The 26,882-nt window shown below is 37.1% G+C and overlaps 1 protein-coding gene across 9 annotated transcripts in view; it reads left to right on the top strand.

Annotated features, from left to right (window-relative positions):
• The window catches only part of LOC132148031 (caskin-1-like), a 115,574-nt gene that overhangs the window by 83,596 nt on the left and 5,096 nt on the right, over nucleotides 1-26,882 (top strand). For 3 of the 9 annotated variants that reach the window (XM_059557134.1, XM_059557127.1, XM_059557128.1), the window contains exons 3-17: nucleotides 6,874-6,971; nucleotides 7,193-7,338; nucleotides 8,419-8,514; nucleotides 8,615-8,745; nucleotides 15,934-16,042; nucleotides 16,517-16,637; nucleotides 16,745-16,839; nucleotides 17,959-18,085; nucleotides 19,491-19,721; nucleotides 19,988-20,014; nucleotides 22,042-22,134; nucleotides 22,628-22,743; nucleotides 24,583-24,682; nucleotides 24,938-25,041; nucleotides 26,246-26,356. In XM_059557134.1, coding sequence (XP_059413117.1) covers nucleotides 6,874-6,971; nucleotides 7,193-7,338; nucleotides 8,419-8,514; nucleotides 8,615-8,745; nucleotides 15,934-16,042; nucleotides 16,517-16,637; nucleotides 16,745-16,839; nucleotides 17,959-18,085; nucleotides 19,491-19,721; nucleotides 19,988-20,014; nucleotides 22,042-22,134; nucleotides 22,628-22,743; nucleotides 24,583-24,682; nucleotides 24,938-25,041; nucleotides 26,246-26,356 — 1,705 coding nt within the window. The remainder of the gene's footprint in view (nucleotides 1-6,873; nucleotides 6,972-7,192; nucleotides 7,339-8,418; nucleotides 8,515-8,614; nucleotides 8,746-15,933; nucleotides 16,043-16,516; nucleotides 16,638-16,744; nucleotides 16,840-17,958; nucleotides 18,086-19,490; nucleotides 19,722-19,987; nucleotides 20,015-22,041; nucleotides 22,135-22,627; nucleotides 22,744-24,582; nucleotides 24,683-24,937; nucleotides 25,042-26,245; nucleotides 26,357-26,882) is intronic. The other 6 variants (XM_059557129.1, XM_059557130.1, XM_059557136.1 and 3 more) reach the window with 4 other exon arrangements.

Genomic DNA, 26,882 nt, shown 5'->3' with positions numbered 1-26,882 from the left:
ATTGCTAAGAAACTAAGTTATTACCGTATTTTTCGGACTATAAGTCATACCTGAGTATAAGTCGCATCAGTCCAAAAATACGTCATGATGAGGAAAAAAACATATATAAGTCGCACTGGACTATAAGTCGCATTTATTTAGAACCAAGAACCAAGAGAAAACATTACCCTCTACAGCCGCGAGAGGGCGCTCTATGCTGCTCAGTGGTAGCCTACAGGAGCAATGCGCAGTATAGAGTGCCATCTGGCGGCTATAGACGGTAATATTTTCTCTTGGTTCATTTCTCTTGGTTCATCTCAAATTAATTTTGAGAAATAAGTCGCACCTGGCTATAAGTCGCAGGACCAGCCAAACTATGAAAAAAAGTGCGACTTATAGTCCGGAAAATACGGTAGTCTCTTAAAAAAAATAATTGCATTAAAGAAACTAAACAAAAGAAACCACACATCTCTTGTCTATAAGTTGCATGATTTGAGGTACCATTCTTAGAAGAAGAGGTTTTAAGAATAGTAGAACAGTAACACTTCATACTGCTTTTGTGATGCTTCAGGATCATAGGTGCGTGAAAGAAGCAGCAGGAGCACGGCGTGAGGAGTGTCAGGTGCTTGATGCTGATAGGAGGATTGTGTGGTAGAATGTTCCGGTAGTCATCTGCGGGAACAATAAAAACAAAGACGCTTTAGATGGGGCGCACACTAAGCTCTGATTTAAAGGCTTGTTGTGACAATGTTCTAGACAGATTTGTGAAGGCAATGTGTCTCAGTGTGAAGGTCACTGGCACTGACAGCCACACAAACACACACTCTCACTGCGGTCAGGGTTGAGGCCCAGCAGAGCCACAGCAAAACAGGAGGCTATCAGTGGATTCTGAGATAAGCTGTATCTGAAACGAGCTCGAGGAACATTGCTACATGACTGCCATCTACTGTGAGGCTGTGTTCATCAGGATAATCTTACTTTGTCATCTCTTACATCTCTGTGTGATTGTCTCGATCACATACCATAACAGCTTTCAAACTGACTGTGGATCATACCAACCCTGTTTGTCCATTGCTTCCAGGTGGACTCAAAGTCTGTTCTTCCATGACCGGATAAACATAGGGTTGATAGACTCTGTTTGTAGAGGCTTCATCTTCTGTTTTTCAATTCAGCCCACATAAAAATCTAAGATTAATATAGCTGCCAGCCCCCTAAAAAAATCAAATCTTGCTCTTGAAGCAGTCAATAATTCTCTCAGCCTCAACATCTCATTTTCAGGTAAGAAGCCGAGTCCTAAGCTGAGTAAGAAGACACTGAGTAAATCCTGACACAGCCGCTACATGTTAGCTTTGATGTACATGTAAATTTGTAATGATAGACTTCAGTGAAAAAGAAATAAGAGTCATTGTACAAAAGTGAATGAGAATGGTTTGTTCACTTAAAAGATTAAAAAAAAAAAAACAAGTTCATTATTATGTCATTATGATGTCTCTACCACATGAAATGAGCAGCAGTTCTCTAATTTAACATGCTGCTTTAGCTCACCAGATAATGCTCAATGTGTGTAATGCTGAGAATCAATATAATGACTTTATTTTGAGGATCAAAAACGAGCTAATCTATAAACCTGCGGATGTCTTCAAAACACACAGCTTGGGCAGCTACGACTCAGTGGCAGGATTAATGAAGCTGTTCTTTTACTGAATTCATTACCACGCTCAGTGAGCATTAATAAAGCCTTAATTGTTATGTCTAAACCCAATCAGCTAATTAGGAGTTTTCATTTCTTGAACTGCAACCCTGCACTTTCTTCCATGCAATTCGTCATCTTTAGACTTTTAATATACTAAGGGTTCCTGTTATTGCTGCCAATCAATATAACAGAAAAAAAAAATTAAGTGAAAGCCACAATGTGACTTGCTTTGAAACCATAAAAGTCACTTTTTAAAAGTGGCATTAATTTAAAGATTTTTTTATATATATATGAGCAAGAGTTCTGGTATATAATTTGACTAAATTTCAGGTATGCATTATATATCTGCAGTCATACTGTTTTTGGATGATAAAACTGGTTGAATTACATTACATTTATTATTTTCTATTCCTCAAAGAATCCTATTAAATATATGACTGTTACCAAAAAATATAGAAAGCAACTGTATAAATAAGAAATGTTTCTTCAGCAGCAAATCAGCATATTAGTATGATTTCTGGAGGATCATGTGACACTGAAGACTGGAGAAATGATGCTGAAAATACAGCTGTGCCATCACAGGAATAAATTACATTTTAAATGAATAACAATAGAAAATAATCCTTTTAAATAGTATTTTACAATATAACCATTTTTTCTATATATTTAATCAAATGAATGCATCCTTGGTGAACATAAAAAACTTGTTCACCATAAACTTTTTTTTTTTTATCTTACCAACCCAAACGTTTCAATGGTAGTGTATAGTAAGATCACAGGACCCTGCTTTATTTGTCAATATATATACTGTATGTATATATATATATATATATATATATATATATATATATATATATATATATATATATATATATATATATATATATATATATATATATATATTATTATTATTTTATTTTTATATGATTCCTTTTATAACTATTCTTTGTTGGCAAAGCATCAATCTTTGCATGTCGCTAAGCAACACACAGTAACAGCAATTTTCCCATCACCAAATTGAGAAAATAACATTTTGCAGGTATGTCATACGCACATTATGACATCCATGTAGCGCCCCTGCTCTCTTCGGTAGTAGAGATAACAGACATCTTGTGATAATAAATCTAAAGTGTTCTCATAAGAGGCTTAATGTTCTTTCTAATCGGAGATCATTCCCTTAAATGGGAGCACTTGTGGGATTTTGATTTATGCGCAAGGAAGAGCCTATCATTTTGCTGCCTCCGGCTTTAATAAAACTATATGAAACCGGCCTTCAAAAAAAAAAAAAAAATGTTATGGAGAAAGAACAACTGAGAAAAAGTAGAGCTGAGATATTTCAGAAACGGATATTGCCAGCACTGACTCAGAGGATTGTCTTGTTTGATGGCATTTTGTTGGAGATAAATGTTTAAAAGGCAGAGGAGCCAGTTGAGCTATAGGATTATTAGCCATGATCCAACTGATGCGGCTGCCAGAAGTGAGATGTGTGTGAGCTCACTGATGGATGAGTAGCAGTTTATTCCATGTGAACAAACACCTTTTAAATTAACAGTGAAATGCGGGGGTCAATAATACAGTCTTCTGCGCTTGTAGTTTCAAAGATCTGCTGGTTACGAATAATCAAAACTAGTTGTTATATTTGCTAACTTGTGCCTTGAGGACACAATTGTTCTGTTAATATCAGATTACATTTACTGTATGAGTAATATGTTTAAGTCTCTATTATGAGTCAAAATCAAATAGTATGTAAATTGGGATCCAAATTTGAAAAATATTGATTGAAAAAAATATATATACCCTAATAAAAAAGTAATACTGTATATATTTAAAAATACATTTATTTCATACTAATTATAGTTTAAATCTGTGAACATATTTACTGACATATCGCACAACACTTTTAAAAATGATTAAACTTTATTTGTAGTACTTGTGCACAATGCACATTTCTTAATAGTAAGTCTAAAATGTGATTTATTGTCATTATCGATGAGGATTGTATGATCGTTGAATAATATCAGTCTTTAAATGTAAGAAAAGTATCTCGTTTCAAATGTGGAAGGATGTTAGTACACACTATTTCTCAAGTTCAAGTCTGGTTTGATGGCCAGACAAAAATGACAGGTTTGGCATTATGATTGGTCAGATCACCTGTCAATCAAACTCCCTGCCAAGGGTCAATTGCAGGCTATTTTTGTTAAGCACAAAAATGTGCAAATGTATTTGTAGTAATACCTAGTACAAAATAAATGTATTTAAAATAAATGTTATTATTTTTATTTTTTCACAGTAATGTTTTAACATTTTCTATCTCTCTTATAAATCACCAAAGCAAAAACATACACAAAATTACATTTTATGTTCCAGTTCACTTGTAATGATTTTTTAAAAATGATTTACTGTCTCTCATTATGATGCTGATAATGATAATGATGACGTTGGTGGTAAATAAAATCTCATCAGACATGCTGCTAGTGAATGGAGCAGTCCCGATTTGCTTCTTTTGGAGGGAACGCCTTGGGCTTACTAGGGCTTAGTACCCTCATTAAGAAAAGTAGGTCAGACAGCGTGTGTATATGGGTTCACCTCACGAGAAAGAAAGACATACATGCATATATGAAGAGACAAGGCTCACTGTTTCTGGCCTACTAATAGAGATAGTGCCACAGAGTGAAGAGGACAATGAATATTGTATGTCTTGTGGTGAATGTATGTGGGGAGAGTGGGGTTTTCTGGCCCATCCCCCAGCATGCTCTGCTGCAGAGGCACAGTGCAGACCTGCATGATAGTGCCAGTGAGAGAGGGAGAGATGGGTCAGACAGAGCTCCTGTGAGTTTAGTATTCTGCTCTGAGCCACCACACTCCGAGGGTTACACTGACAGCCTCACAACCCTAGCCATGGTTACAGCATATTTCATACACCAATCACAGAGAGAAAAGCCAATGAGGGCTTTTTGTCTGCTCCACTTTGAAGAACCGTCTGCACTCTGGACATGCTGTAGCATAATGCATTGTGGGAAAATACTATAGGGCGTTAATGATGCAGATAAACATACAGTATATAAAAAAAATCTTTGAGATTTTAACAGTCAGTGTTTAGTCTATATTGTATGTATGTGGGTTGTTTGAATGAAACTGCTGAAAACTTGAATTTGAGAGCATTGTGTCTGAATTTTGCTGAAATTCCCTTTTTCATTTTACTAATTTATTTACTTACACCTGAGATGTGTTATTATAGTTGACATATTTCTATGTAAAATAACCAAACAAATGTCTCCCAGTTGTTTAGAGTATTTGTTTTATAATATTTACATATTTAATATTTATAAATTTATATTTAAGTGTATGTGTTGTATAAGTATTTGTCCAATACCATTAACAAAAATGCTCAATATATTAATTAAATAAATAATTAAATTAAATTAAGTTTGTACAATTATTTATTTTCTCATTTTCATATAGTCCAAAAAATGCAATGTATGTTTAAATGATTATACTTGATTTCAAACACCTAAGGTGCATGCTGTGTGCATGAATCAGACCAGAATAAATGCCAGGAATAAACATACCACTTTTTCATACTGATTCATACAAAAAAATAAACATATTAAATATATGCTTTTATGTATGTGTGTGTGCATTTTTATACAATTAATACACACACACACACACACACACATGTTTGTTTTTGTGAAAAGTGGGGACATCCCATAGGCGTAATGGTTTTTATACTGTAGAAACGGTATATTCTATGGCCCTACACCAACCCCACACCTAAACCTAACCCTCACAGGAAACTTTGTGCATTTTACTTTCTCAAAAAAACTCATTCTGTATGATTTATAAACGTTTTGAAAAATGGGGTGTAGGGGAATTTACAGTTAAAACCCAAGGGCCAGATATGTCGCAATGAAGACCAGGAGTCAGAGATGAGTTCAATTAATAATGATAATTTTACTTGAAGAAAATAGTTTGCAGTTTCATCAGCAGAAGTCAGCTTCAATACTCTCGACGGAGTTCGTAGGCCGCCCCCATACAACTCAAAATCAACCACAGTTATACCCTGACAGAGGATACTAATTAATTACTAATAATACATAAGTCAACAAAATTCTGATTGGTTCCAAAACCTAGATAAATTCTCCAAAGACGTATATCTGATACGCTGGACACTGGCAGTTGATCGTTTGTCCAGGGACTGTCTGAGCTTCTCCCTGTAAAGACAGATACTAACACACATACACAGATAACTTATCTAAAATTCAAGGCTTTCTAGCACTGGCGAGTGTCTTCTCATTACGGTTGGATACACACACATAATATGTGGACATTAATCTTGAGGAAAAGAAATACAGGGTAGAACAGGATTCTTTAATATCTCATAAACGCACATAAGGTTACACATTTCCCTCTTGCCATAACTTGATTAACAGTCAAACAAGAAATCCTGTAATAATATAATTAATATCAGTATGAAGGATATGGCAACTCGGCATCCACTCCTTCAGGGGACATGGGTTATGTCCTCATAAGTCACCCTTTCCTTGTAATACCCGTGTCATACCCATGTCATTATACAGAGTTGTGTCCTGATATGTCACAAAAACAAGTGTACACACACAAATCAAGTTTGATAACATCATACTGATTCAATTTATTAATTTCATAAACATACACACATTGGCACATGCACACTGATGAATTAGGCTATAGCTCAAACACAGGCTCCTCGTATTAACGTCAAACTTGCAGTTCTAAGTTAATGAATGTTCTTGGAGTTCAATTGTATGTGGTTGACAGTATTGTCTGCCAAGTCCTTTGTAAAGCAGTTGATGTGGTCTAGCTGAAGAGAGGCAGGAGAGCAAGAGACATTAACATCTTTTATCTATCGGTCTGTCTATCTATCTATATATTGATATGTATATTGTACATATTGCTGTGAACACACACACACACACACACACACACACACACACACACACACACACGCTTTGTTAACCTCATACTGAAAAATAAGATTTATTACTAAAAGCTATATATATATATATATATATATTCATTCCATTTTAATTCTACTTGCTTGCATTCAAATCCAAATTAAATTAAAGTTGTGCATTGTTTGATACCTCAATTCACATCCAATACAGGGATTGGCATTCTGACATCCGGTTTATGTTATTTTTTATGTGTGTTATTCACAGATTTTCACCACTGCACCATGCAGCTCTCAATGGAAATGTGGAGGTTATATCACTTCTGCTGGAGTCTCAGGCCATAGTGGACATCAGGGACCAGAAAGGTACCAGATGCACATCGGTGTAAAATGTTAACTTAAATTATATGTTTGACCTGTTTTGGCTCACAGATAAAAAAAAGAAAAAAAATTGACAGTATAGCTTTGAATCTCACATCAACACAACATGATACAAGCTTAACTCTAAATGTATCTTTTTGTCTAATGGGTATTTTTTATATTTTTGCATTGCTGTAATATTAAAAGTCTTTCCTTTCGTGTTCCAGGGATGCGGCCTCTGCATTATGCAGCGTGGCAGGGAAAGTCGGAGCCCATGAAATTGCTACTGAAGTCCGGCTCCTCAGTGAACGGTCAGTCTGATGAGGGTCAGATCCCCCTGCACCTGGCTGCTCAGCACGGACACTATGACGTAGTGAGTGCACACCATGCCCACTGTTCTTCAAAGACTCCATATGAGCACTGGTGTATTATAAAAGATTCGGCATGCGGTTATGAATACTAACAACTTGGTACCAGAACCTGACGAGTAAATGCTTTGAAGCAAGATCATCCCACACACATGCATTTGATGAAATGCACAAGGCAGACACTTTTCCTCCTCTCTGTCAGAGTTTCTAGCTCCTAGTGAAGAAGCAGCTTCAGTAGATACTATGGTTCTTATTTTCTCTTTTAAAGACTTTTGTTTTTATTTAAATGTTTAAACATGAGATATAAATTTGTCATTGTTTTGTGTGGCACTGAAGAGCTGGGAAGCGTGGCACTGTTTACAGACAGTCCTGATAGTCTTGTGAATCCATCATCCATCTCTGAAATTATGCGTATATAATAGGGATGCACAAAAATAACATTTTGATCAACATGCCAGAAGCTGTCATTCATTTTTTTATGTTATGACATATTAAAATTGTGGTAATATTTTAATATAGGGACCGATTCTCACTATTAACTACTTGCTTATTAGCATATGTTATTAACATATTTTCTATTTTTTAGTACTTATAAAGCACATATTCTGCATGACCATAATCTAAATCTCTAATTAATACATAAACTTAACATTTACCTTCCTAACTATTAATAAGCTGTAATTAAGAGTTTAGTGAAGCAAAATACGTAGTGAAAAAAGTGTGACCAAAATTGTATACTATAATGTCTAAAATCATTAAATAAGAAAAATAATTCATAAATGAATAAATGTAACAATAAAACATTGTGAGATTGAATAATTCTTGCAAAGGTGACAACACGTAAATGTGCTTCGAAAGGAATATTTTCAATATTGGCCAATAGATACACTGTTGAGAGATACAAATAAATTAAGTTGAAATAAGTTGTATATATGTATATAAAATATTAAATGTAAATATTTGTTCTATTCTACTATAATGGAATATGTGTATGCAGTATAAGATGATTTGAGCTTGTAACCGATATTTTAGTAATAAAACAAAAATCCTAAGAAAAGAACTAACTGCTGGTTACCTGTTCACAGTCTGAGATGCTTCTGCAGCACCAGTCGAACCCATGCATAGTGGACAATGCTGGGAAGACCCCTCTGGACCTGGCTTGTGAATTCGGCCGGGTTGGGGTGAGTCACATACTGCTTTTTTTTGGTCACTGTCAAATTACTACTACATCATTTTCCTGTCACTAATTGGCTTTTGTGTGTGTGTATGTTTGCTCTGCAGGTGGTCCAGCTGCTACTGAGCAGTAACATGTGTGCAGCTCTGTTGGAGCCCAAGCCCGGAGACTCGACTGATCCCAACGGCACCAGCCCGCTGCATCTCGCTGCCAAGAACGGACACATTGACATCATCAGGTGAGCGTTCAGAGCCCCGAGACTCTGATGGAAAGACAGGATGCATGGCTCCAATGCTTTGCTAAAAATAGAAGTCACTCCTCTAGTGCGCTTTTTCAGATCTCAGACTGCCTGTGCTGGGTCGATGTTACACTTCTGTTTACCAGCCACTGAAAATAAAAAAATGGCCACTTTTTCAAGCCACTAAAACCTCTCGAGATAAGAAAACTTTGCAATGAGGTTGGACACTTTACAATAAGGTTTCACTTTCATTACTTATGTGTCATAAATAAACAATAAGCAAAATATTTTCACATTGCTTATGAATCTGGGTTCATTTTTAAGTAACATAGTTCAATAAATTATTTTTCACTTAATTTATTGCTTATTAATAGTACTACTACTACTACTTATAATGATAATAACAAATATTCAGCATTTCATTTATTCGTGTCTGTTCAGAATACATTTACTAAGGTTAACTAGAATTGTTAAAAATTTAAATGTAGAATGTATAAATTACTGTACATGTACATACTAAAATTATTTTAACATAAACAGGGCATGTTTTTTATTAGTGCATGCTTTTTATGAGCTGCTGGCAGGATTGGCAGCACATATATTACAGCTATGATGCATCACACGTAGGAATCTCTCGTAACACATCTGTAAACCTGTTGTTTGTGCGAAAGGAAATATATTTCCTGTCATATCTAAGCCTGATTCAGAGTGCACAGCAGCACGGCATAAGAAACAATCCATAGTCTCTCCGTGGCATCAACACCAAGGGATTCTGTTGAAAAAAACAGCATATGCTGGTTAGGTATGTTTTGAAGCCTGTCAGCTGGTTTGAGCTGGTTTAAGGTGGTCCTGAGCTGGAGGAGGTTACTTGGACCAGCTTAAATCGGCTCAAACCAGCTGCCATGCTTCATGTTGATTTAACAAAATTTACGTTGTTCCTTGAATCGCTCTGCATTTTAACTGAACCAGCACTTTTTTATTTTACGAGCTAAGAAAGTTGTTCTATTCGTGGTCATAAACATAATCAAACATTGCAGCATGGACTGGAGCTCTAGGATGGAAATGTACAGGGGGAAGGCAAAAGCCTACATCGTATTAAATCAAGCTGACTTTATGAGCCATTGGTGTGAGTGACGCTGGGCCCCGCTGTGTGTGTTTGAGTGTTAATGGATCCATGTGCTCGATGAAGTGAGACTCTGCACACAGACGCGCTCTCCGTGATGTTAATGAGCAGCCAATGAGCATGTGATGATGATGCAGGCGGCGTGTGCAGGTCAGAAGTGCTGGATTTACTGCCACTCATGAGAGAGAAGGTGAAACAGTCAGTCACGTAACATGTATTGAAATATCCATATGTCACGTCATGTTCAACAAAGCCGTTTCTGCTCTACTGGCACCAAACAGAATCACAAATCCAATTGTTTTCAGATAATTGCACAAAATTATCCGTTGTTTGGAAGGGTGATCTCTTTTTCCAGGTCATGTCCTGGCCAGGATTTCTGAATTGCCTAAAATGTCTGGATTTTGGCTTTTTCTTGTTTTTTTTCTTGTTTTTGTTTTTATACTTGCTTAAGGTAATAACTGAAAAGTAGTTTTATCAATAGCATGCAGACTTTGTTCATAATTAATCAATTATGGTGCACAGAAGGTGGGATTTACAGGGATTTATACAGATTTATTTTATTTTATTATTATAATTTTTTTAGAATTTTTTTTTTTTTTCATTTCCACACTCGCCCATTTTGATTGAGTCATTGATCTTTGTGTGTGTGTGTGTGTGTGTGTGTGTGTGTGTGTGTGTGTGTGTGTGTGATGAGATCTGAGTATTCTCAGAAATGGCCTGGAGCTTAGAAATCAGCTTATTAAAGAAACTCTTTGATGAACTGTAAGTCAATTATCATGTGACTTCCCATTGCATTATTATACGAATGCCCAGGGGTCCTCATGCAACTATTTACATTGGATGAGAAATCTATCGCTCCAAATCTCAGCTCAGCCGTGCATTTTGTGCATCGACGTAAAAGTTCAAGCGAAACACTGGACAAGCCATGTCCTCAGCATCACCTGCTGTATCTGTGTGCAGACAGCTGCACCTGCTTGTGATGAAGGGCATCTTTCCATCTTTCCATTGCTAGCATGAGCAGGGTTGAGTGTGCACGTCCTCAGATATATTCCTCTGGGTTTGCCAGGCCCCATCCATTCCCTAATACAACACACTGCCATCCATCATTGTGACAGCCAGAGCCAGACCTCCTTCATTATCAGACAGAGATGAGAGGAAGATCAGAGGTGTTCTGCACTGTGCTGCCTTTGTACCATCCTAATGCTGCACTGCATGTCATACATTTTATTGGAAAACAATCAGGCTGACACATGAATCACTGCATCATACAGTACACCCAAATGTTCCTTATCTGATTGATATATGTATAGAACAAATTGTATTATGTATTGTGTGCTTTTTTTATTTAAACCCTCTGGTTATGATTATGATGATGCATGTATAGGCTCAGTCTCAAGCCCTGTAGTTAACAGGACTATCAGTGCAGTTGCCAATAAGGATCAATACTAGGTGTCAATACAGATGTCAGCATGTGACTGTTTGTCAGTGTATATTCTAGTGCAGGGGTGTCAAACTCTTTTTAGGTCAAGGGCTGGCTTGGTGTAAATGTCACTTTAGGTTGGGATTTATTTTGTTTAACCTTGGCGTACCTATAGAGAGTTCTTGTAGTTAATTAAAACGTAAACCATAAAACTTTTTGATATGTGCTTAAAATAATTAAATGAACCAAAAAAATATATATATTTCAACTAGCTGCCAAGAAAACATTTCTCGTTTTTATTTAATTCAACTTTTATGTACTAAAAAACTGAAACTGAAATAAAAAAATAAAATAAAAAAATCTGTATTGCCATAATTAAAAATAATTCTAATAAAGCACACAACAAAATTACAAAACTTCAATTCAATTTCAAATGAAAACAAAATAATAAAATAAAAACTAATTCAAAATTATAAATTATAAAATTATAAAAACTATTATAGAGTCTCAATGATACTAAAATAACACTTCTTGCACACAATGACACCCAGAATCAGCTAAATGCTGCATTAATAATATCCAAACACTACTAGGGTAAATCAAAATATCAAAATTTAATCATTTCATTCACAAGAGCCTTTATATGTCTTAGGGCCTATAGATGCAATTAATAACCACTAACTAGCATTGCTTTATTTTTCATCAGTAGCCAAACCTGAACACAAGGTTTGATCTAAAAAAAGAAACTCAAACTTCAGCATCAAATCAGTATAACTGTATTATATCTAAAAACCATGCAGTGTGAAGATGTGAGCAATCCACAGTTAAGCCCAAATACTCATGACGATAGTCATAATTGCCATAAGGGAATCAAACTTCAAAAGACGAGCAATGAACTGAGTTATGAGTTATCCAGGGACATGTTGTTCACTTGAGTGCTGAATGTTGTGCACAATTAAAAGAAAGCTTCTATCTCTTCAAAATAAACATGCTATAACATGCAAAAACATTGACTGCTGAGTATATCTTTCCTGCAGCATCTAAAAAAATAGTATTATGAATATACTATACTAATATAAATAAATACGAATTAAAATTTTCTTTATATCATCTTGCATTCTGAATTGGACTGCTCAGTGATCTGTTTTTGAGCTTTTAACCTTGGTGGCTTCATTTGTTGTTCGTATCTGTGAAAGAAATGGATCATGGCACCTCTAACCAAAGCTGTTACCTTCATATTAAAATGCTGTCTTCTAAACTCAGTGTCATGTACGTGTGTTATTGCTCTCAAACCTTTAATTAACACAGATTAATGTGGCCAATTGGCCACTAGCAGAAACCATTTTTGTGGGCTGATGTTCAATGACAGCTCAGCACACAGTGTGTGCACACCTGACCAGTCAATATGTTATTTAATCTGCTGCATTTTCCAAGGGAGGTCGAGCATGAGAGGGCATTATGTGTAGCTAAAATGACTCATTTTGGCAGCTAATTATAGGAGAGGTGTCTGATGCAGCGCCAGGGCCAAGTTCTCTCACCCTGTTTCCCATCCTCTTCTCTGTAGCCATGACTCAGTCCACCTGTGTTTGCTGATGTCCTGCTGCAGTAGATTGAATTTACTTTAGTGTCAGAAAGTCGTGCTCTATCTAATAGAGGCTGTTCAATCTTCAGGAGGCTGATTGGGGATTTTGGGACAATTTTGCAGTTTAATATACAATAGAAGGGTAAGATGGGGAAGACTTATTTACTTTTACGTAATGTAACATAATTTTAAAAAAGTCTAGCATGTACAGGATGATGATGCATCAGCCAGTGTGTTATCAAAGGAAATAAATAGAAACAGAAACACCCCCAACCCCAGGTAAACTTTTACAGAATAAATGACTTTTGTTGTAATTATTGTTAATTCATAATACATTAATGTAAAACACTAAATCAACTATTCTATTTAAAATTGTGTTTTGACAATTTTGTTGAATAACTGAATAATAGAAAAAGCTGAATCCCAGTAACAGAGATTCAGCTGAAAGGAAGATTTTACTATGACTTATATACTGGTATTTGAATAAGTACATATTTTATTGCTCGTATTTTTAATAGAACAACACTATGAATTCAAATTAAATTGTTTCACAATTTTCTGGCCCTACTATGGCCATTCTGTTGATATTCTGATGAAAATACACAATTAAGAACCATGTATCCATTTATTAAATGTGTTGAGATAAAATTATGTTTATGCACAAAGTTTTGGATCAGTAAGATTTGTTATGTTTTTTTGTTTTTTAAGTAGTATCTTATGCTCAATAAGGATGCATTTATTTGACTGAAATTACAGTAAAACCAGTAATATTATATAATATTACTATAATTTAAAATAACATTTGTGCTGCATAATTTTTATCTATTTTTTGGAAACTTTTTTCCCTATTTTAATAAAAAGTCAAAAGTTAAAAAAAAAGTACACACCTCTGACTTTTGAACGGTTGTGTCTATTGCAGAGGTGGGTAGAGTACCCAAAAACTGTACTCAAGTAAAAGTACTTCTAGAAATATTTACTCAAGTAAAAGTAAAAGTACTAGTCTTGAATAGTTACTTGAGTAAGAGTAAAAGAGTATCGGATAAAAAATCTACTCAAGTAGTTAGTTACTAGTTACTTTGGGTCATATATACTGAGCCTATTTTTATTTAGATATATAGATAAAATGTATGTAATGTATGTGTGCGTGTATAAATGTATATATTTCATCAGCCTTTACTCCAATTTATGTAATTTATTATAAAACCCTGTCTGTTTACTTAAGTAACAGATATAGGTGTCATGCCATAACATATTTTTAATACGACTGACTTTATTTTAAATGTGAATTTAACATTGAAAGTTAATGTGATATAAATATTGCTACTAATCTTTCATTGTTCAGAAAGAGAGCAAATAACATTTACATTATTAAAGATAATTTTCACTGACAGTCTAGATTTCAATCACTCTCAGAAACTCCCATTAAAATCACTGAAACTGTTAACACTGTGAAATCAATATCTTAATTAAAGATTCGTACACACATCTGCACTTTGTTGTTCCTGCGAGAGAATTCGCCAGAAAGAGGTAGGCCTATTCAGTCAGTGAGCGAGTGAAGGAAGCACCGGCATTTTAGCGATGACTCATCTGAACGCCTCTGATTGGCCAATGCTTTAATAAGCTCAAAAGAATCATGTGTGATTTGTTATAATGCGCAGCGCTGTATAAACGCATCTATCTCTGGCTCAGCGCCAGCAAGCAATCACAGATCTGAATTTAGCAGCTGATAATATGACTCGCTGAACGTACTTGCACCAGTGTGATTGTATTAAAATTAATACAATCTTAATCGGCTATTTTTTGTCTTTTGGAAGCTGCATTCAACTTGACTCCCCTCTGTTATAAGCCACACACGTACAACAAACTAATGTCACAGTGGTATCGTGTACTGTAATCGAATGTAGCCCAAGTTATTACCTGTTAAACAGTAGACAGCACACGCGGTGTTCATCTCATAAGGATCTCCATCGCTAGCAAATAATAGCCTTTGCAGATTTCAATTCAGTGCAGTTCCAGCCACGTTTTCAACGCTCTTTCTGTTCTTAAACGTTACAACTCCGAGTGAACCACTTCAGACGCTCAACGCGTGCGGCAGGGAACTGAACGACTCATTCAAACTGATTCATGAACCAATTCACTCGTTTACCAATTGGTTTGATGAAGCCTTTGAACAGAATTGACTCAAAAGAATGAATCATTCGCGAATGGGCATCGCTCATTGCCCAGAGAAAAGTAGACGGCGCGTTTGGATCAAACTGAAGCATTATAACATTTATTGCATTAAGATAAAGTAACGAGAGGAGCGTCGCCCACAGTAACGAAGTAAAAGTACAGATTTCCCCCAAAAAATTTACTCAAGTAAGAGTATAAAGTACCCATCTTTAAATATACTCCGAAAAGTATTCGTTACCCCAAAAAATTACTCAAGTAAATGTAACGAAGTAAATGTAACTCGTTACTACCCACCTCTGGTCTATTGTTATAAAAACTTTTTATTTTTATTAAATGCTGTTCTTTTTAACTTTTTATTAATCTAAAATATGCATTTTTGATCAAATAAACACACCCTTGATAAGAGACTTCTTTAAAAACATTTAAAATCTTACTGATCCTACACTTTTGAAAGGTAGCATATGATCATGATGGGAAATAAGACTGGCATCTTACCCCGTCTTACTCTACACATCTTATTACATGTCTCTCTTGAATACTTGATTATTATTGTTCAGATGTGGTATATAATGACACTAAGCTCTACTTAGCCCCCAAACTCGTCTCATACACTCTCTTTTTACATTTATTTTTTTCCACACATAAAAAAAGCAATTCAGTAACTTTAAAAATTAATGTATGTTTATTTATTTAGTGAGTAGTTGTATAATAAGCAGAATAATATATAGCAAAGCCATTTGGATAATATTGCAAAAAAAATCAGGATGATGATCACTTGAGGACAATAAGTTTAATTGAAAATGAAGATATAGGCGTGAATTCTGTCAGTTTGATCACAGCGCTTTTCCGTGGTTGAGTAAACTAGTTCGTAATCGTGTCCTCTCTTAATAGATTGCTGATCCAGGCCGGTATCGACATCAACAGGCAGACCAAAGCGGGCACTGCCCTGCATGAGGCGGCACTGTGTGGGAAGACCGATGTGGTGCGCCTCCTGCTGGATGTAAGTAGACAGAGAAACTATTATTGATCCCTGAGGCGCCACAAATACAATCAAACCAATAATTTATAAGTGAGAAAAAGCACCAACATTTCATTAGCTGACAGACTGATCAACCCATACTGTTTGTGATAGCATTGACAGTATTAAGAGCATAACTTACTGTTATAGCCTACTTAGGTGTGCATGTATGTCGTAAACCAACTTTGCTAGCAAACAGTCTGCCCATTTAGGTTCAGGCTAGCAGTTTCAATGATATAGTGGTTTCCCTCAGATTTGGGCTGTTAGGTGGAATTATTTTAATTAGTGAATTGGTTGGAAGTGGCCAGACAGAGCAGACTAGTCTGGTCTGTTTTCTCATTCAACCTGTTATATAAATAAGAAATAAAAAGATCAAGCTTTTATGTTTCATATCTCCCGGGTAAGTCATAATGATCCCAGACATGATCAAATATTGCTTTAACTTTCACCATACAGAGTGGCATCAATGCAACAGTGAGAAACACATACAGCCAGACAGCGCTGGACATCGTCTACCAGTTCACTGCCACACAGGCCAGCCGAGAGATCAAGCAGATGCTGCGAGGTAAGAAAAGGGGTAAATATATGTCACTTATTTATACGTGTTGGTGTTTATATATTTATATATGTTCATATGTTATGTGTAGTAGCTTATGGCATTTATATCTGTTTATCTCAATGCAGATGCCTCAGCAGCCTTGCAGGTCAGGGCACTGAAGGACTACTGTAACAATTACGACCTGACTAGCCTTAATATAAAGGCTGGAGATGTTATCACGGTAATATTCATAAGACATGCTCTAAAACAAATTATGAATATCTGAAGCTAGTTTGATGTCAGTTTGTTTTACTATCATGCATTATTGAAATTCAAAATGTGTTAAATATGTAGATGTTAAAAATTCACATTGAATGTCTCCAAAAATCCAAATGAATCCTTTGAAATAATCGTAGATAGTTCAGTGTACTTTCTGAACTTATCAACAGAGGGTGCTGTTGACTGTGTTTCCCCCAGACTTTCACAAATAATTTAGATAAGTACGTTCAGCACCTTACTGTATGATCTCTTCTTGCTCTGTAATATGATATTTCAGACTGGTCTAATTTCAAAGCTTCACTTCAAGTTCAGAAGTTTTCAAGGGCTCAGGACAAAGGTCAGAAGTCAGAAAAGTCACAAAATTGCTCCAAATGCCTATGAAAAATGTTTTACACACATTTAAAATGGACATTTTTAAAATGATTATTATTTATGGACATTTATGTTCATTTGTTTATTTTATTCTAGGCCTGTTTAGTTAAGTATCTGTTTATTTTTCATACGGTTTGAAAAATGCCTAACAAATGCCAAAAAAAAGTGAAAGTCAATTCCAGGAAATAATAAATACTAATGAGATAATAATGAGAAATAATAGATAAGATAATAATAAGAGATGTTTCTTGAGCAGCAAATCAGCATATTAGAATAATTTCTGAGGGTTTGTGTGACACTGAAGACTGGAGTAATGAAGCTGAAAATTCAACTTTGCATCACAGGAAAAAAATGACATTTAAAAAAATTGGGGGGAGAGGGGGATCTCATCTCAGTTGTGAAAAAAAAATTCCACAATACTTCTGTTTTAACTATTTTTGACAGACCAAATCTGAGGGAAACCACCGTATCATTGAAATTTCTGCAAACCTAAACTTTTGAACATATCGTCTACGATAAAAAAGAAACATAAAAATGACATTTGAAATTTCTACTTTACATTCTACATCTACATACACACAAACATAAGATTTGAAATGCAGTTAACTCTGAAGATCAAGATCCTGATTTTAAGTTTGCACTTTATTTTGGCATTACAAAGTATTCAAGGTGATGTAGATTGAATGAAGACGATTCATTACTTATATAGGTTCTGGAGCAACATTCAGATGGGAGGTGGAAGGGCTGCATCCATGATAACCGCACAGGAAATGACAGAGTGGGCTACTTCCCCTCCAGCTTGGTGGAAGTGATCAGTAAGAGGCCTGGGACTGCAGGTAAGAGAGGACAACAGGCGGGTCAGTGCTGCCTCTTACTGAGACCTCACGCACTCACAGATGCACGAGTAATGCTGATAAACCCACATGTCCCTGATTCTGTTTACAGCCAGCTGTTCATGCTGCTCATGTGCACTGGATTGAGAGCCAGACAGGGCCATCTGCTTTTATGGCAACAAAAAACAGGGCAAATGTGGAGCAGCTTTAGCTCTTTTCTGATCTCCTATTGTTCAGTTCATACAGCATTTTATGCAGTCTGAAAGGAATCTGCTGATAATAGTGCCTCAAATAGTAGCTAGGTCTCCATCCAAACACAGACAGAACAGCAGAACTCATTGGAGCGCTCCCTCTGCTGGTCAACTGGAATTTAATAAACAATTGTATGTAATGGTGGGCATCTAGATCTTCTTAGTTCACATTGGCCAATAAGTACCTCTTTATCCATGCTAGAGAACCTGATTTTGAGGCTGATAGTATTAGAGAAGAGAAAAGAAGAGAAGAGAAGAGCAGAGAAGAGAAGAGAACAGAAGAGAAGAGAAGACCCATTAAACCTGACCCTAAAGATGTTTTCGCTTATCACTTATAGAAATAATCTTTGGGCATCAGAAGACTTTTCTCTTTCCATCCAGAGGGTTTATGTCCGGTCCATGGCCTTGTTTGGGAATGAGAGCAGGGGACTAATCTTATGTGTTCTTTGTGTCTCATGCTTCATTAAGTATCCATGTCTGTGTCTACATTTGCTGCTCGGTCTCTTCCTCACATTCCATGTTTTTTGGCCCCGCTTTTTGTGCTTTAGAATATTTCAGGTCCTTTTTTTTATAGTCCCTTATTTACTGAAATACTGAAATTGCTGCAACTGATGTAATTTCTGTTATATTTATGTAATTAGTGAAAGGAGCATCTCATCTCCAACAAGCCCTCTACTAAGTCCCGCTGTGCTCACAGTGGACATAAATGGCCAAATTGCACACTCGCACGGCCACCCACACACAGACTTACTGAAAAGGAGTAGTGCATACTGCATACTAAACCTCTCATTTGAGAAGATCACTCTGTTTCTCCTCAGGCACTTTCATTTCACTCAAAGCACCAGCTCATTTCCAATTCATTCACCTACCTTGCATTTCCACACATCGCTTCTATTTCAAATATATATATTTATGTATATTTTAAGTGTACGCACATAAAATTTCTATAGACACCTTGAAGATGATATAGTTACATGCATTTCACTCCATTCACACTGAATAGCTCTAAATATAAAGCAAGAGTTTTTTTCCTTTTGATTTGTCTCTTATGGTTTTGCATTTCGTGATCTTTGCGTTGAGTTAATTTCCTTCCCCTCTCTTATGTGTAATTGTTTTGTTTGTTGTGGTGGTGGTGGTTGCTGTGTTGTTGTATCTAGGTTCATGGAGTACAGTCACTTGTACCCAACAGTATCAAAAGATACAGCTCTGTGCGCCGGTGTGCGGCCCTGTGTCGCCCGCCGTTGCCATGGTGAATGGGGACTCGTATCATGAGATTCATATCCTGCCGCCGCCTCCACCTCCGCCACCACATTCCCATCTGCCACTTTTCACTTCCTTTGGCTATAACAGGTCCCCAAACACCTCAGGAGAGCCGCACAGTGGACAAGGTACAGATCCCCTAATCTGTCTCCACTGTATTATTATTAATATTATTTATAATAATTATTACTATTATTCACAAAGCTTTAAGGAATGTGTTAAATTACAGTAGTTCTCATTTGAATAGTCTGACCACGAACAATAACCAATTAGCTCCAATAATTCCTTAAAGTTTTCTGAATTAATAAATTATTTTTCTGAATTTTTCCTTATTTACATTTGATTTGAATTTTATTTTCTGACATTATTTTGGTTGTTGATTTTTTTTTTTTAGAGGCCAAGAATGACCAAGATTTGCCTAGTAAGTTCTTTTAACCAGCACAAAAGAGGTTCACGGCCTCTCTTTGTTGAAGCTGTTATCTCTCCTCTTTTACTCCTAAATCTCCCTGAACTTGGTGCTACATTTTCCCTCTCTGTGATGACCACACCTGGGATATGCTCCACTGCCCCCTTCACTCGTTCTCTCTTTTACACGTGACACGTGCACAGCCGTCCTCTCACCTCTCCATACCTGCACAACATCAGTCTGTGTGTGTGCCGTCAATCAACATCTGTCTGTTTCATCTCTCCCTTGTCTCAACTGAACTGATCTGTCACTTCATATACTAACTCTGATCCTTTTAGCGATTGTGTATCAAACCAAACTTTGATAATGGTATGGAACATGTTGATATTCTTATGGACTCTGGGTCATTGTAAATTGGAATATGTTTGTGTCTGTTTTAGTTGTAAGTGATCAGTAATCATCAGGCTCATGTAGAATCAGTGCCCTCAGAATCTGAACGGTGGCCGCAGCCAATCTGCATATACTTTCAGCTACCAATGAGTTTTGTACTTTCAGTTGCCTTTAACACCATGTTTAAATCCATTATGAAAAATTACACTGATTCTTCCCTTTAAAATGGTGAAACAAATCTGCACATTCTGTCTGGGCCTGGTAATTTTGAAACAAACCCTAAAGGGATAGTTCACCCCAAAATGAAGATCGGCATCATTATTCACCCTCATGTCGTTTCAAACCTAAATTACTTTATTTTCTTCGAAACACAAAAGAAGATTCTGTTAAATGGTGCATTTTGTATGGACATAAACATAAAATTTTCATAAAATAAACATAAAATAAAAAAAGTCTTATTTTGAGTTCACAAAAAAGACATGAGGGTGAATAAACGATGGCAGAGTTGACATTTTTAGGTGAACTTTCCCTTTAACAATATTTTTTTAAAAAGCCTGGTGAGACTTTCCTTTGATTAGAGACAACTACTGTAAGATGTTATTGTATTTATTTGTATATGAACACATTATTGTACATTTGTGGTTTGATGTCTTTAGAATCCTAATGAACTATGCTCTTGTAATGCACTGCTACACCTTTTGTTTTTATACCTATTTCCATATATAATCATGTACATATTATATATGTCATACCTATGTGTATGTGTAAATCAAGGCATATATATATGTATATACACACATATACAGTACATGTTTCATGTACCTCTGTATATAACTGTTCATTTATATTTGTGTTAGATATACAGTATATATCAACCTGTCCTCCAACCAATACGCTTGTATAGGTCATTTGTCCAAATCCCTGAAATACGACCCATCAGAGCGTATACTACAATTGCGCCCCTATCGGCAAAAGAGCGCCCCTATCGCTCTGTTTTGTACTCTTTTATTTGCCCTCTGGTTTGCGTTTTGTGTAGCTCAGTTAGTAGATTATTGCATTATACCTTGATATGTAATCATGCTATCATGGGTTCGATCCCAGGGAACGGATGTGCACGAAAATGTATATGCTCAATAAATCATAATTTAGCATGATTTCTGTGAGGGTTAGGTTTAGGGGTGGGGTTAGGTGTGGTCATTCGAACGAATAAGCCACCTAGTAAAATATGTAGGAAATACTGTGAGATCGGTGTAAAACGCCCACACATTGCATTTAAATAAACGTGCGTTTTGATTGGTAATGACGTTATACGTTAATTAATGACGACAGACGCAACGCGATACTGTCATTATTTTTACGCCCGCTAGAGGGCGCTTAACTTTAAAACGTAAATATAGGTCATAATAAATACTTGCACAAACGACCCATATGGTCGTTTTTTGTTGGAGGACAGGCTCGTATATATATATGCGTGCTTGCCTTATGTTTGTGTTTTTAAAAAGGGAGAGAGAGGCTTGCAGTCAACCAGACTGCTAAAGCGACATAGTTTAGACATAGTTTAGCCATCCTCTTGCCTGACCTGTCCAGAAAACCTCTGATCCCAGGCAGGTGGCCAAGCCAGGGCACAGTTAATGATGGTTTCTGTGTTAAAGGTTCTCGCGGCTCAGAGTCCAGTCCACATGGCTCACCCACCCCAGCCGGCGGCAGCAGCGAGGAGATCTGGGTTCTGCGCAAGCCTATGGCAGGTAACAGTAGGGCTGCCCCCTCTTCCTCCTCCTCCTCCCTCCTCTTCTTCTTCTCTCATAATTCCCCCTGCCTTGCCACGCTCCCGGTGCAGCTGCTGTATGTCTGACCTCAGAAACCTCCTCACCTGCAGGCGTGTAGGCGCATTGAAAGGCTCTCATTCGTTCTGTTAGAGCAGCATCCGTTAAGTCGTTTCCTTTGAGAACACACGTACAGATAATCCATCAAACTGCATTTTCAGTGAAGGCAGCATGGGCCTGAGTTTGTTTGTATTAGTGACTTTGTTAACATGTCATTTGTCAGTCAGTCACCTTGTCTTTGGTCACCATTGTCATGTTAGTCTCTGTCATTCCGTGTGTCAGATCAGTGCATTGCAGAGGGGAAGTTCATAATGGTGCCATTGGAGGGATTCGGGGAGGTGTGGTCCGACTGGGCTGACTGTGTTTGTGTGTGTGTGTGTGTGTGTGTGTGTTTGCTGGGGGCTTGTTGTTCCAGGTGGAGACCGCAGCAGTGTGGGCAGTTCAGGCAGTGTGGCCAGTGCCCGATCCTCTGGTAGTGGACAGAGCGCGGGCAGCAGCAGTATCCTTCATGCACAGGCAGAGGGTGTCAAGGTAAGCTATTTGACATGCAAAGTGACTCAACTCCAATGTTGTTTGAGAAGATGCCTGAAAGAACTTATTAATATATTGCTGGTTTAAATGGTTTAAATAGTGCCTCATATCTAGTAATACTGGCAATAGAACAATCTCCAAGAACTGAGAAAAACAGGTCAGATTGTGCTAATGTGAACAAACACATCAGCCAGGGGTGTGTTTCCCAAAAGCATTGTTAGCTAACTATGGTTTTAAGTTCCACTGAACTCTATTGGTAATGGTGGAACTTGTGACCATAGTTGCTTTTGGGAAACGTACCCCAGTTCAATTGAGTTTTGGAATTGACCCTTAGCAAAGACCTTGACTGACAGGCGATCTGACTATCTTGAATTTGGCATCTTGAGGTGCTACAGTGATCTATCATGAGACATTTAAGAGCAACAAAATGGTATTTATTGTTTGAATTTCTTAATAAATATATATATTTTTTAAAGCTGAGACCTTGTTTAATTCCAGAAGTAACCTGCTTTGTCTTGTCTGTCGGCGTGTTTTCAGTTTTCTCTTTGCTCTGTTATGTATTTTTTGCTGATTGAAAAACATGGTATGTGGCTTAAGAGCAACTTTGCTTCTCAGACATAGCAACAGTGACTAAGGAAGATGGGTTTTGCGAAGGGTCAATTGAACCAACTCAGCCAATGACCTAGATCAATGGTTCTCAACTCCAGTCTTGGGGACACACTGCTTTGCACATTTAGTCTTCCTTATTTAACACCCCTAATTCAGATAATCAGCTTGTTAGGTGAGCGCTCTATGAACTCAACTGAGTGCATCAGATGAAAGGGTTGAGAACCACTGTCCTAAATAATCATAAATAATGAGCTCCAACAAGCTAGAAAACATTAGAAGCTGGTCTCCCAGCCCTAATCTCTGAGCAGAACAGTATGGTACAGTACAATTTGGGATGGTACACTCTAAACTGGCTTGCATTTCCACCACAAACAGTACCCTTACTTGATAAGAGTGGTGTATGCCGGAAAGTAGCGATCATCGTCATTCTTGCGCAAAGAAGAAAACGCAAAGTGGTCATTGTGTACGTGTTTAGAAATATCCATTTTATTTTAAGAGTAGACTCGGCCATTTGTTAATTTTATGGGTCTGGCTTCCGGTCTTATCTGCATCCAATTATTTTTAGCTGTACAAAATAATACATCGATATGCTGCTTGTTGTATTAAAGCAGCATATATTATCAATGTATTACAATGTATTATCGTAATTATCAACAAATTGGTTTGTAGTGCAGTTTTACTGTTTACTGCAGGTTGTTATTTTTGTTCCCTATATGCTTAAGCCCTGTATGTTCACACAAAGAACGATAATTATAAAGATATGACTTTAAAAATAGTTCTCAATATTAAAAAATAGCAGAGTCCACAACACAGTTATGATGATAAAGAGGCTCAAGATGGTTTACAAGGTCAGCCTTGACCCTACAAGTTCTCAGTCTAACTAAACCCACTTGGACCAGCTAATCACTATAAATGACCAGCTTAAACCAGCTATAACCTATGTAAAACCAACAATATCAAATGTTACTATCAACCAGATTGATCAAGATGGTCTGCCAGGTTGACCTCCAACCAGCTTTACCCTGATTGTGATAAGCTTCAACCTGCTACCATGAGAAGCTGGTTTGACCTTAAATTTTCCAAAGGGACATTTTACACTTACTCGTTCTTGCAAACCTTTATTCTTCAAAGCTGAACACAAGGGAGGTGAACTTGAAGTCCAACTGGCATAGATATGCATTGATATTTTCATGTTATTTCTTGATCTGATGAGCTTTGTTTATTCTGTAGCTTCTGGCAACGGTTTTGTCCCAGTCTGCCAAAGCTAAAGAACACCTGCTGGAGCAGACCAAGTCTTTGGAGCACCCCTCTCACATGGCCAGCAACAAGGGTTAGTGGGAACTCTTTTGAGAAGAAGTCACACGAGAATCTCTTGTCACAAAGTCTCTCCATCCAAAATGTTTTATCAGTTTTTTCACAAATTGGCTGCTTTTTCTGTGCCAGATGGTTGCACTGATAGCTGTGGGTGTAAGCATCGCAAAATTCTGATTGGCTAAGAGGAGTAGTTGGTCAGAAAACACAAAAGGGATTGGTTTGTGCCATAGCACTGCTCCAATGTGTATGAATGATCTCATGTTTCTTCTAGGACCCTCCTCACGCAGTCAGAGTTTGTCAAGCTGTCCACTTCACGAGCAGCCGTATGGGGAGGCGGTGTCCCAGAGGAAAGGGGAGGTGCTGCCCGAGGGGAAGGTAAGGAGACTCCTACTCCCGCTTGAATCACACTGTCCCCTTACCTTTCCCTCAGACAAGCAAACACTTGCTCACGCACACATACGCATGCTTGCACTGGCATCTGCGCATCCAGGATGCTTTCCCAGCACTTTCTCTCACAGCTGGCATCATCGGTATTACGTGCTCTCGGTTGTCGTCAGGACACGGTGAGTTGGCTTCTCCACAGGCTTCCTTGCATGCTGTCCTCAGCTTCAGGTTTCTGTCAGCCGCTCTGTCTGATACTACTGTCTAATATTGACCGATTCCTTTCACTCTGATCTTTTCTGATCATTCATTTCAATTTTTTTGCTACATTTTGAAGTCCATTCCAATTTTTTGCCTTATTTTCATTAATTTTCACCCTTTGATTTCTTTTCAGAGATTACCCAACAATGTAGACTTTTGATTTGAATGTGGAGTGTATTTTAGAGGTGATGTGGTAATGGCACATATTCAAGATTTAGACTGTCCACACTGAGACTTGTGAGTGTAGAGGATATGAGACTGTAACGCTGATATTTTCGAGAAAGGTGTATCAACACAATATTAATATCACACTGTCTAGGTGTTATTATCCTTTTATCCCATGAATGAGCTTGTATGTTGCAAACTGGTAATGCATATTTGACACTCGCTACTTTTGATTTCATTTTTATAATTAGCTGAAATCAGAAATTACACTGTTTAGAGTCATATAACAGAGAAATTTGGCCGTTATATCTTTCTCAGTGGGACTTTGGAGCTGCTGAGTAGAGCTGCTCCATGCTGGACCAACAGGACTGAGGGCCATCTGTTCAAAACAGCCCTATTTTCTTTGCTGCCCACATCCGTTTTTGCCTCTCCTACACAGAGTTACAGCACATCCTCCTACTTTCAGGGAAATGGCATTCCAAAGCAGTTCATTTTTTAAATGAACCATTTGGTTCATAAGAGCCCTTATTTGCTAAAGCTTTGGCTTTTGATGCCAGAGCAGGTACCTGGACCAAGGGCAATAATTTTAATTACAGTATAATACCAAACAGAAGTCGGGGCAAGTTTTAATTATTTATGAACTAATAAAGTTTAGTGGAGTTGAGACATTGGTCAGTGGGACTAATGTTTTCAGTTTGTTGGCCTGGGGTCTGGTCCATTTTCCGCCACAGGACCCAAACAGTGATAGACTGCCACCTATCTTCTTTTCTAGAGCTCAGAGGCTGTTATCGAATGGCTGAGTGAATTTCAGCTGCAGGTCTACGCTACAAACTTCATCAGCGCTGGCTATGACATTCCTACCATTAGCCGAATGACCCCAGAGGTAAGATTTGTCCCCCCCACCCCCTTAAGCCACCTTGAACTGTTCACATCACTCCCCTCTACCCTAAATGTAACACTAACAGACCCACTCAAAGCACAGAAAAGAAGCGAATCAACCAACAAATTATCCTCAAATTTCCAAATAAAATTGCTTACAATGTGTCTGAAGCACACAGGTTTTGTGAGAGTTCGAATTTTGTCCATAGCAAGTCGGAAAATCTCACCCAGAAAATCCCCCCAGACAGTGCCACCCAGTATTGGTTGTGAAATATGTTTGTCTTTTCCTACAATGTTAGGCTGGTATTTTGTTGAATTACATAATTTAACCATATGTTGTGATTTATGTACATGTCGTTGTGAGCTACTGTATGTATTTTTGTATATATGATTAAAATCAAAGGCAATTTAAACATCTCATAAACATATATTTTGTAGTAGTATTATTAATGGTCATTTCATTAATATTATGGAGTGTAAATCTGTTACTAAGTCAAAATCATTACAAAACCTGAAATTAATCTTTGAGC

The sequence above is a fragment of the Carassius carassius genome, chromosome 1, assembly GCF_963082965.1.
Source record: "Carassius carassius chromosome 1, fCarCar2.1, whole genome shotgun sequence".
Taxonomy (NCBI): domain Eukaryota; kingdom Metazoa; phylum Chordata; class Actinopteri; order Cypriniformes; family Cyprinidae; genus Carassius; species Carassius carassius.
The sequence above is the reverse complement of the archived record's forward strand: the minus strand, read 5'-3'. Positions and strand labels throughout refer to the sequence as shown.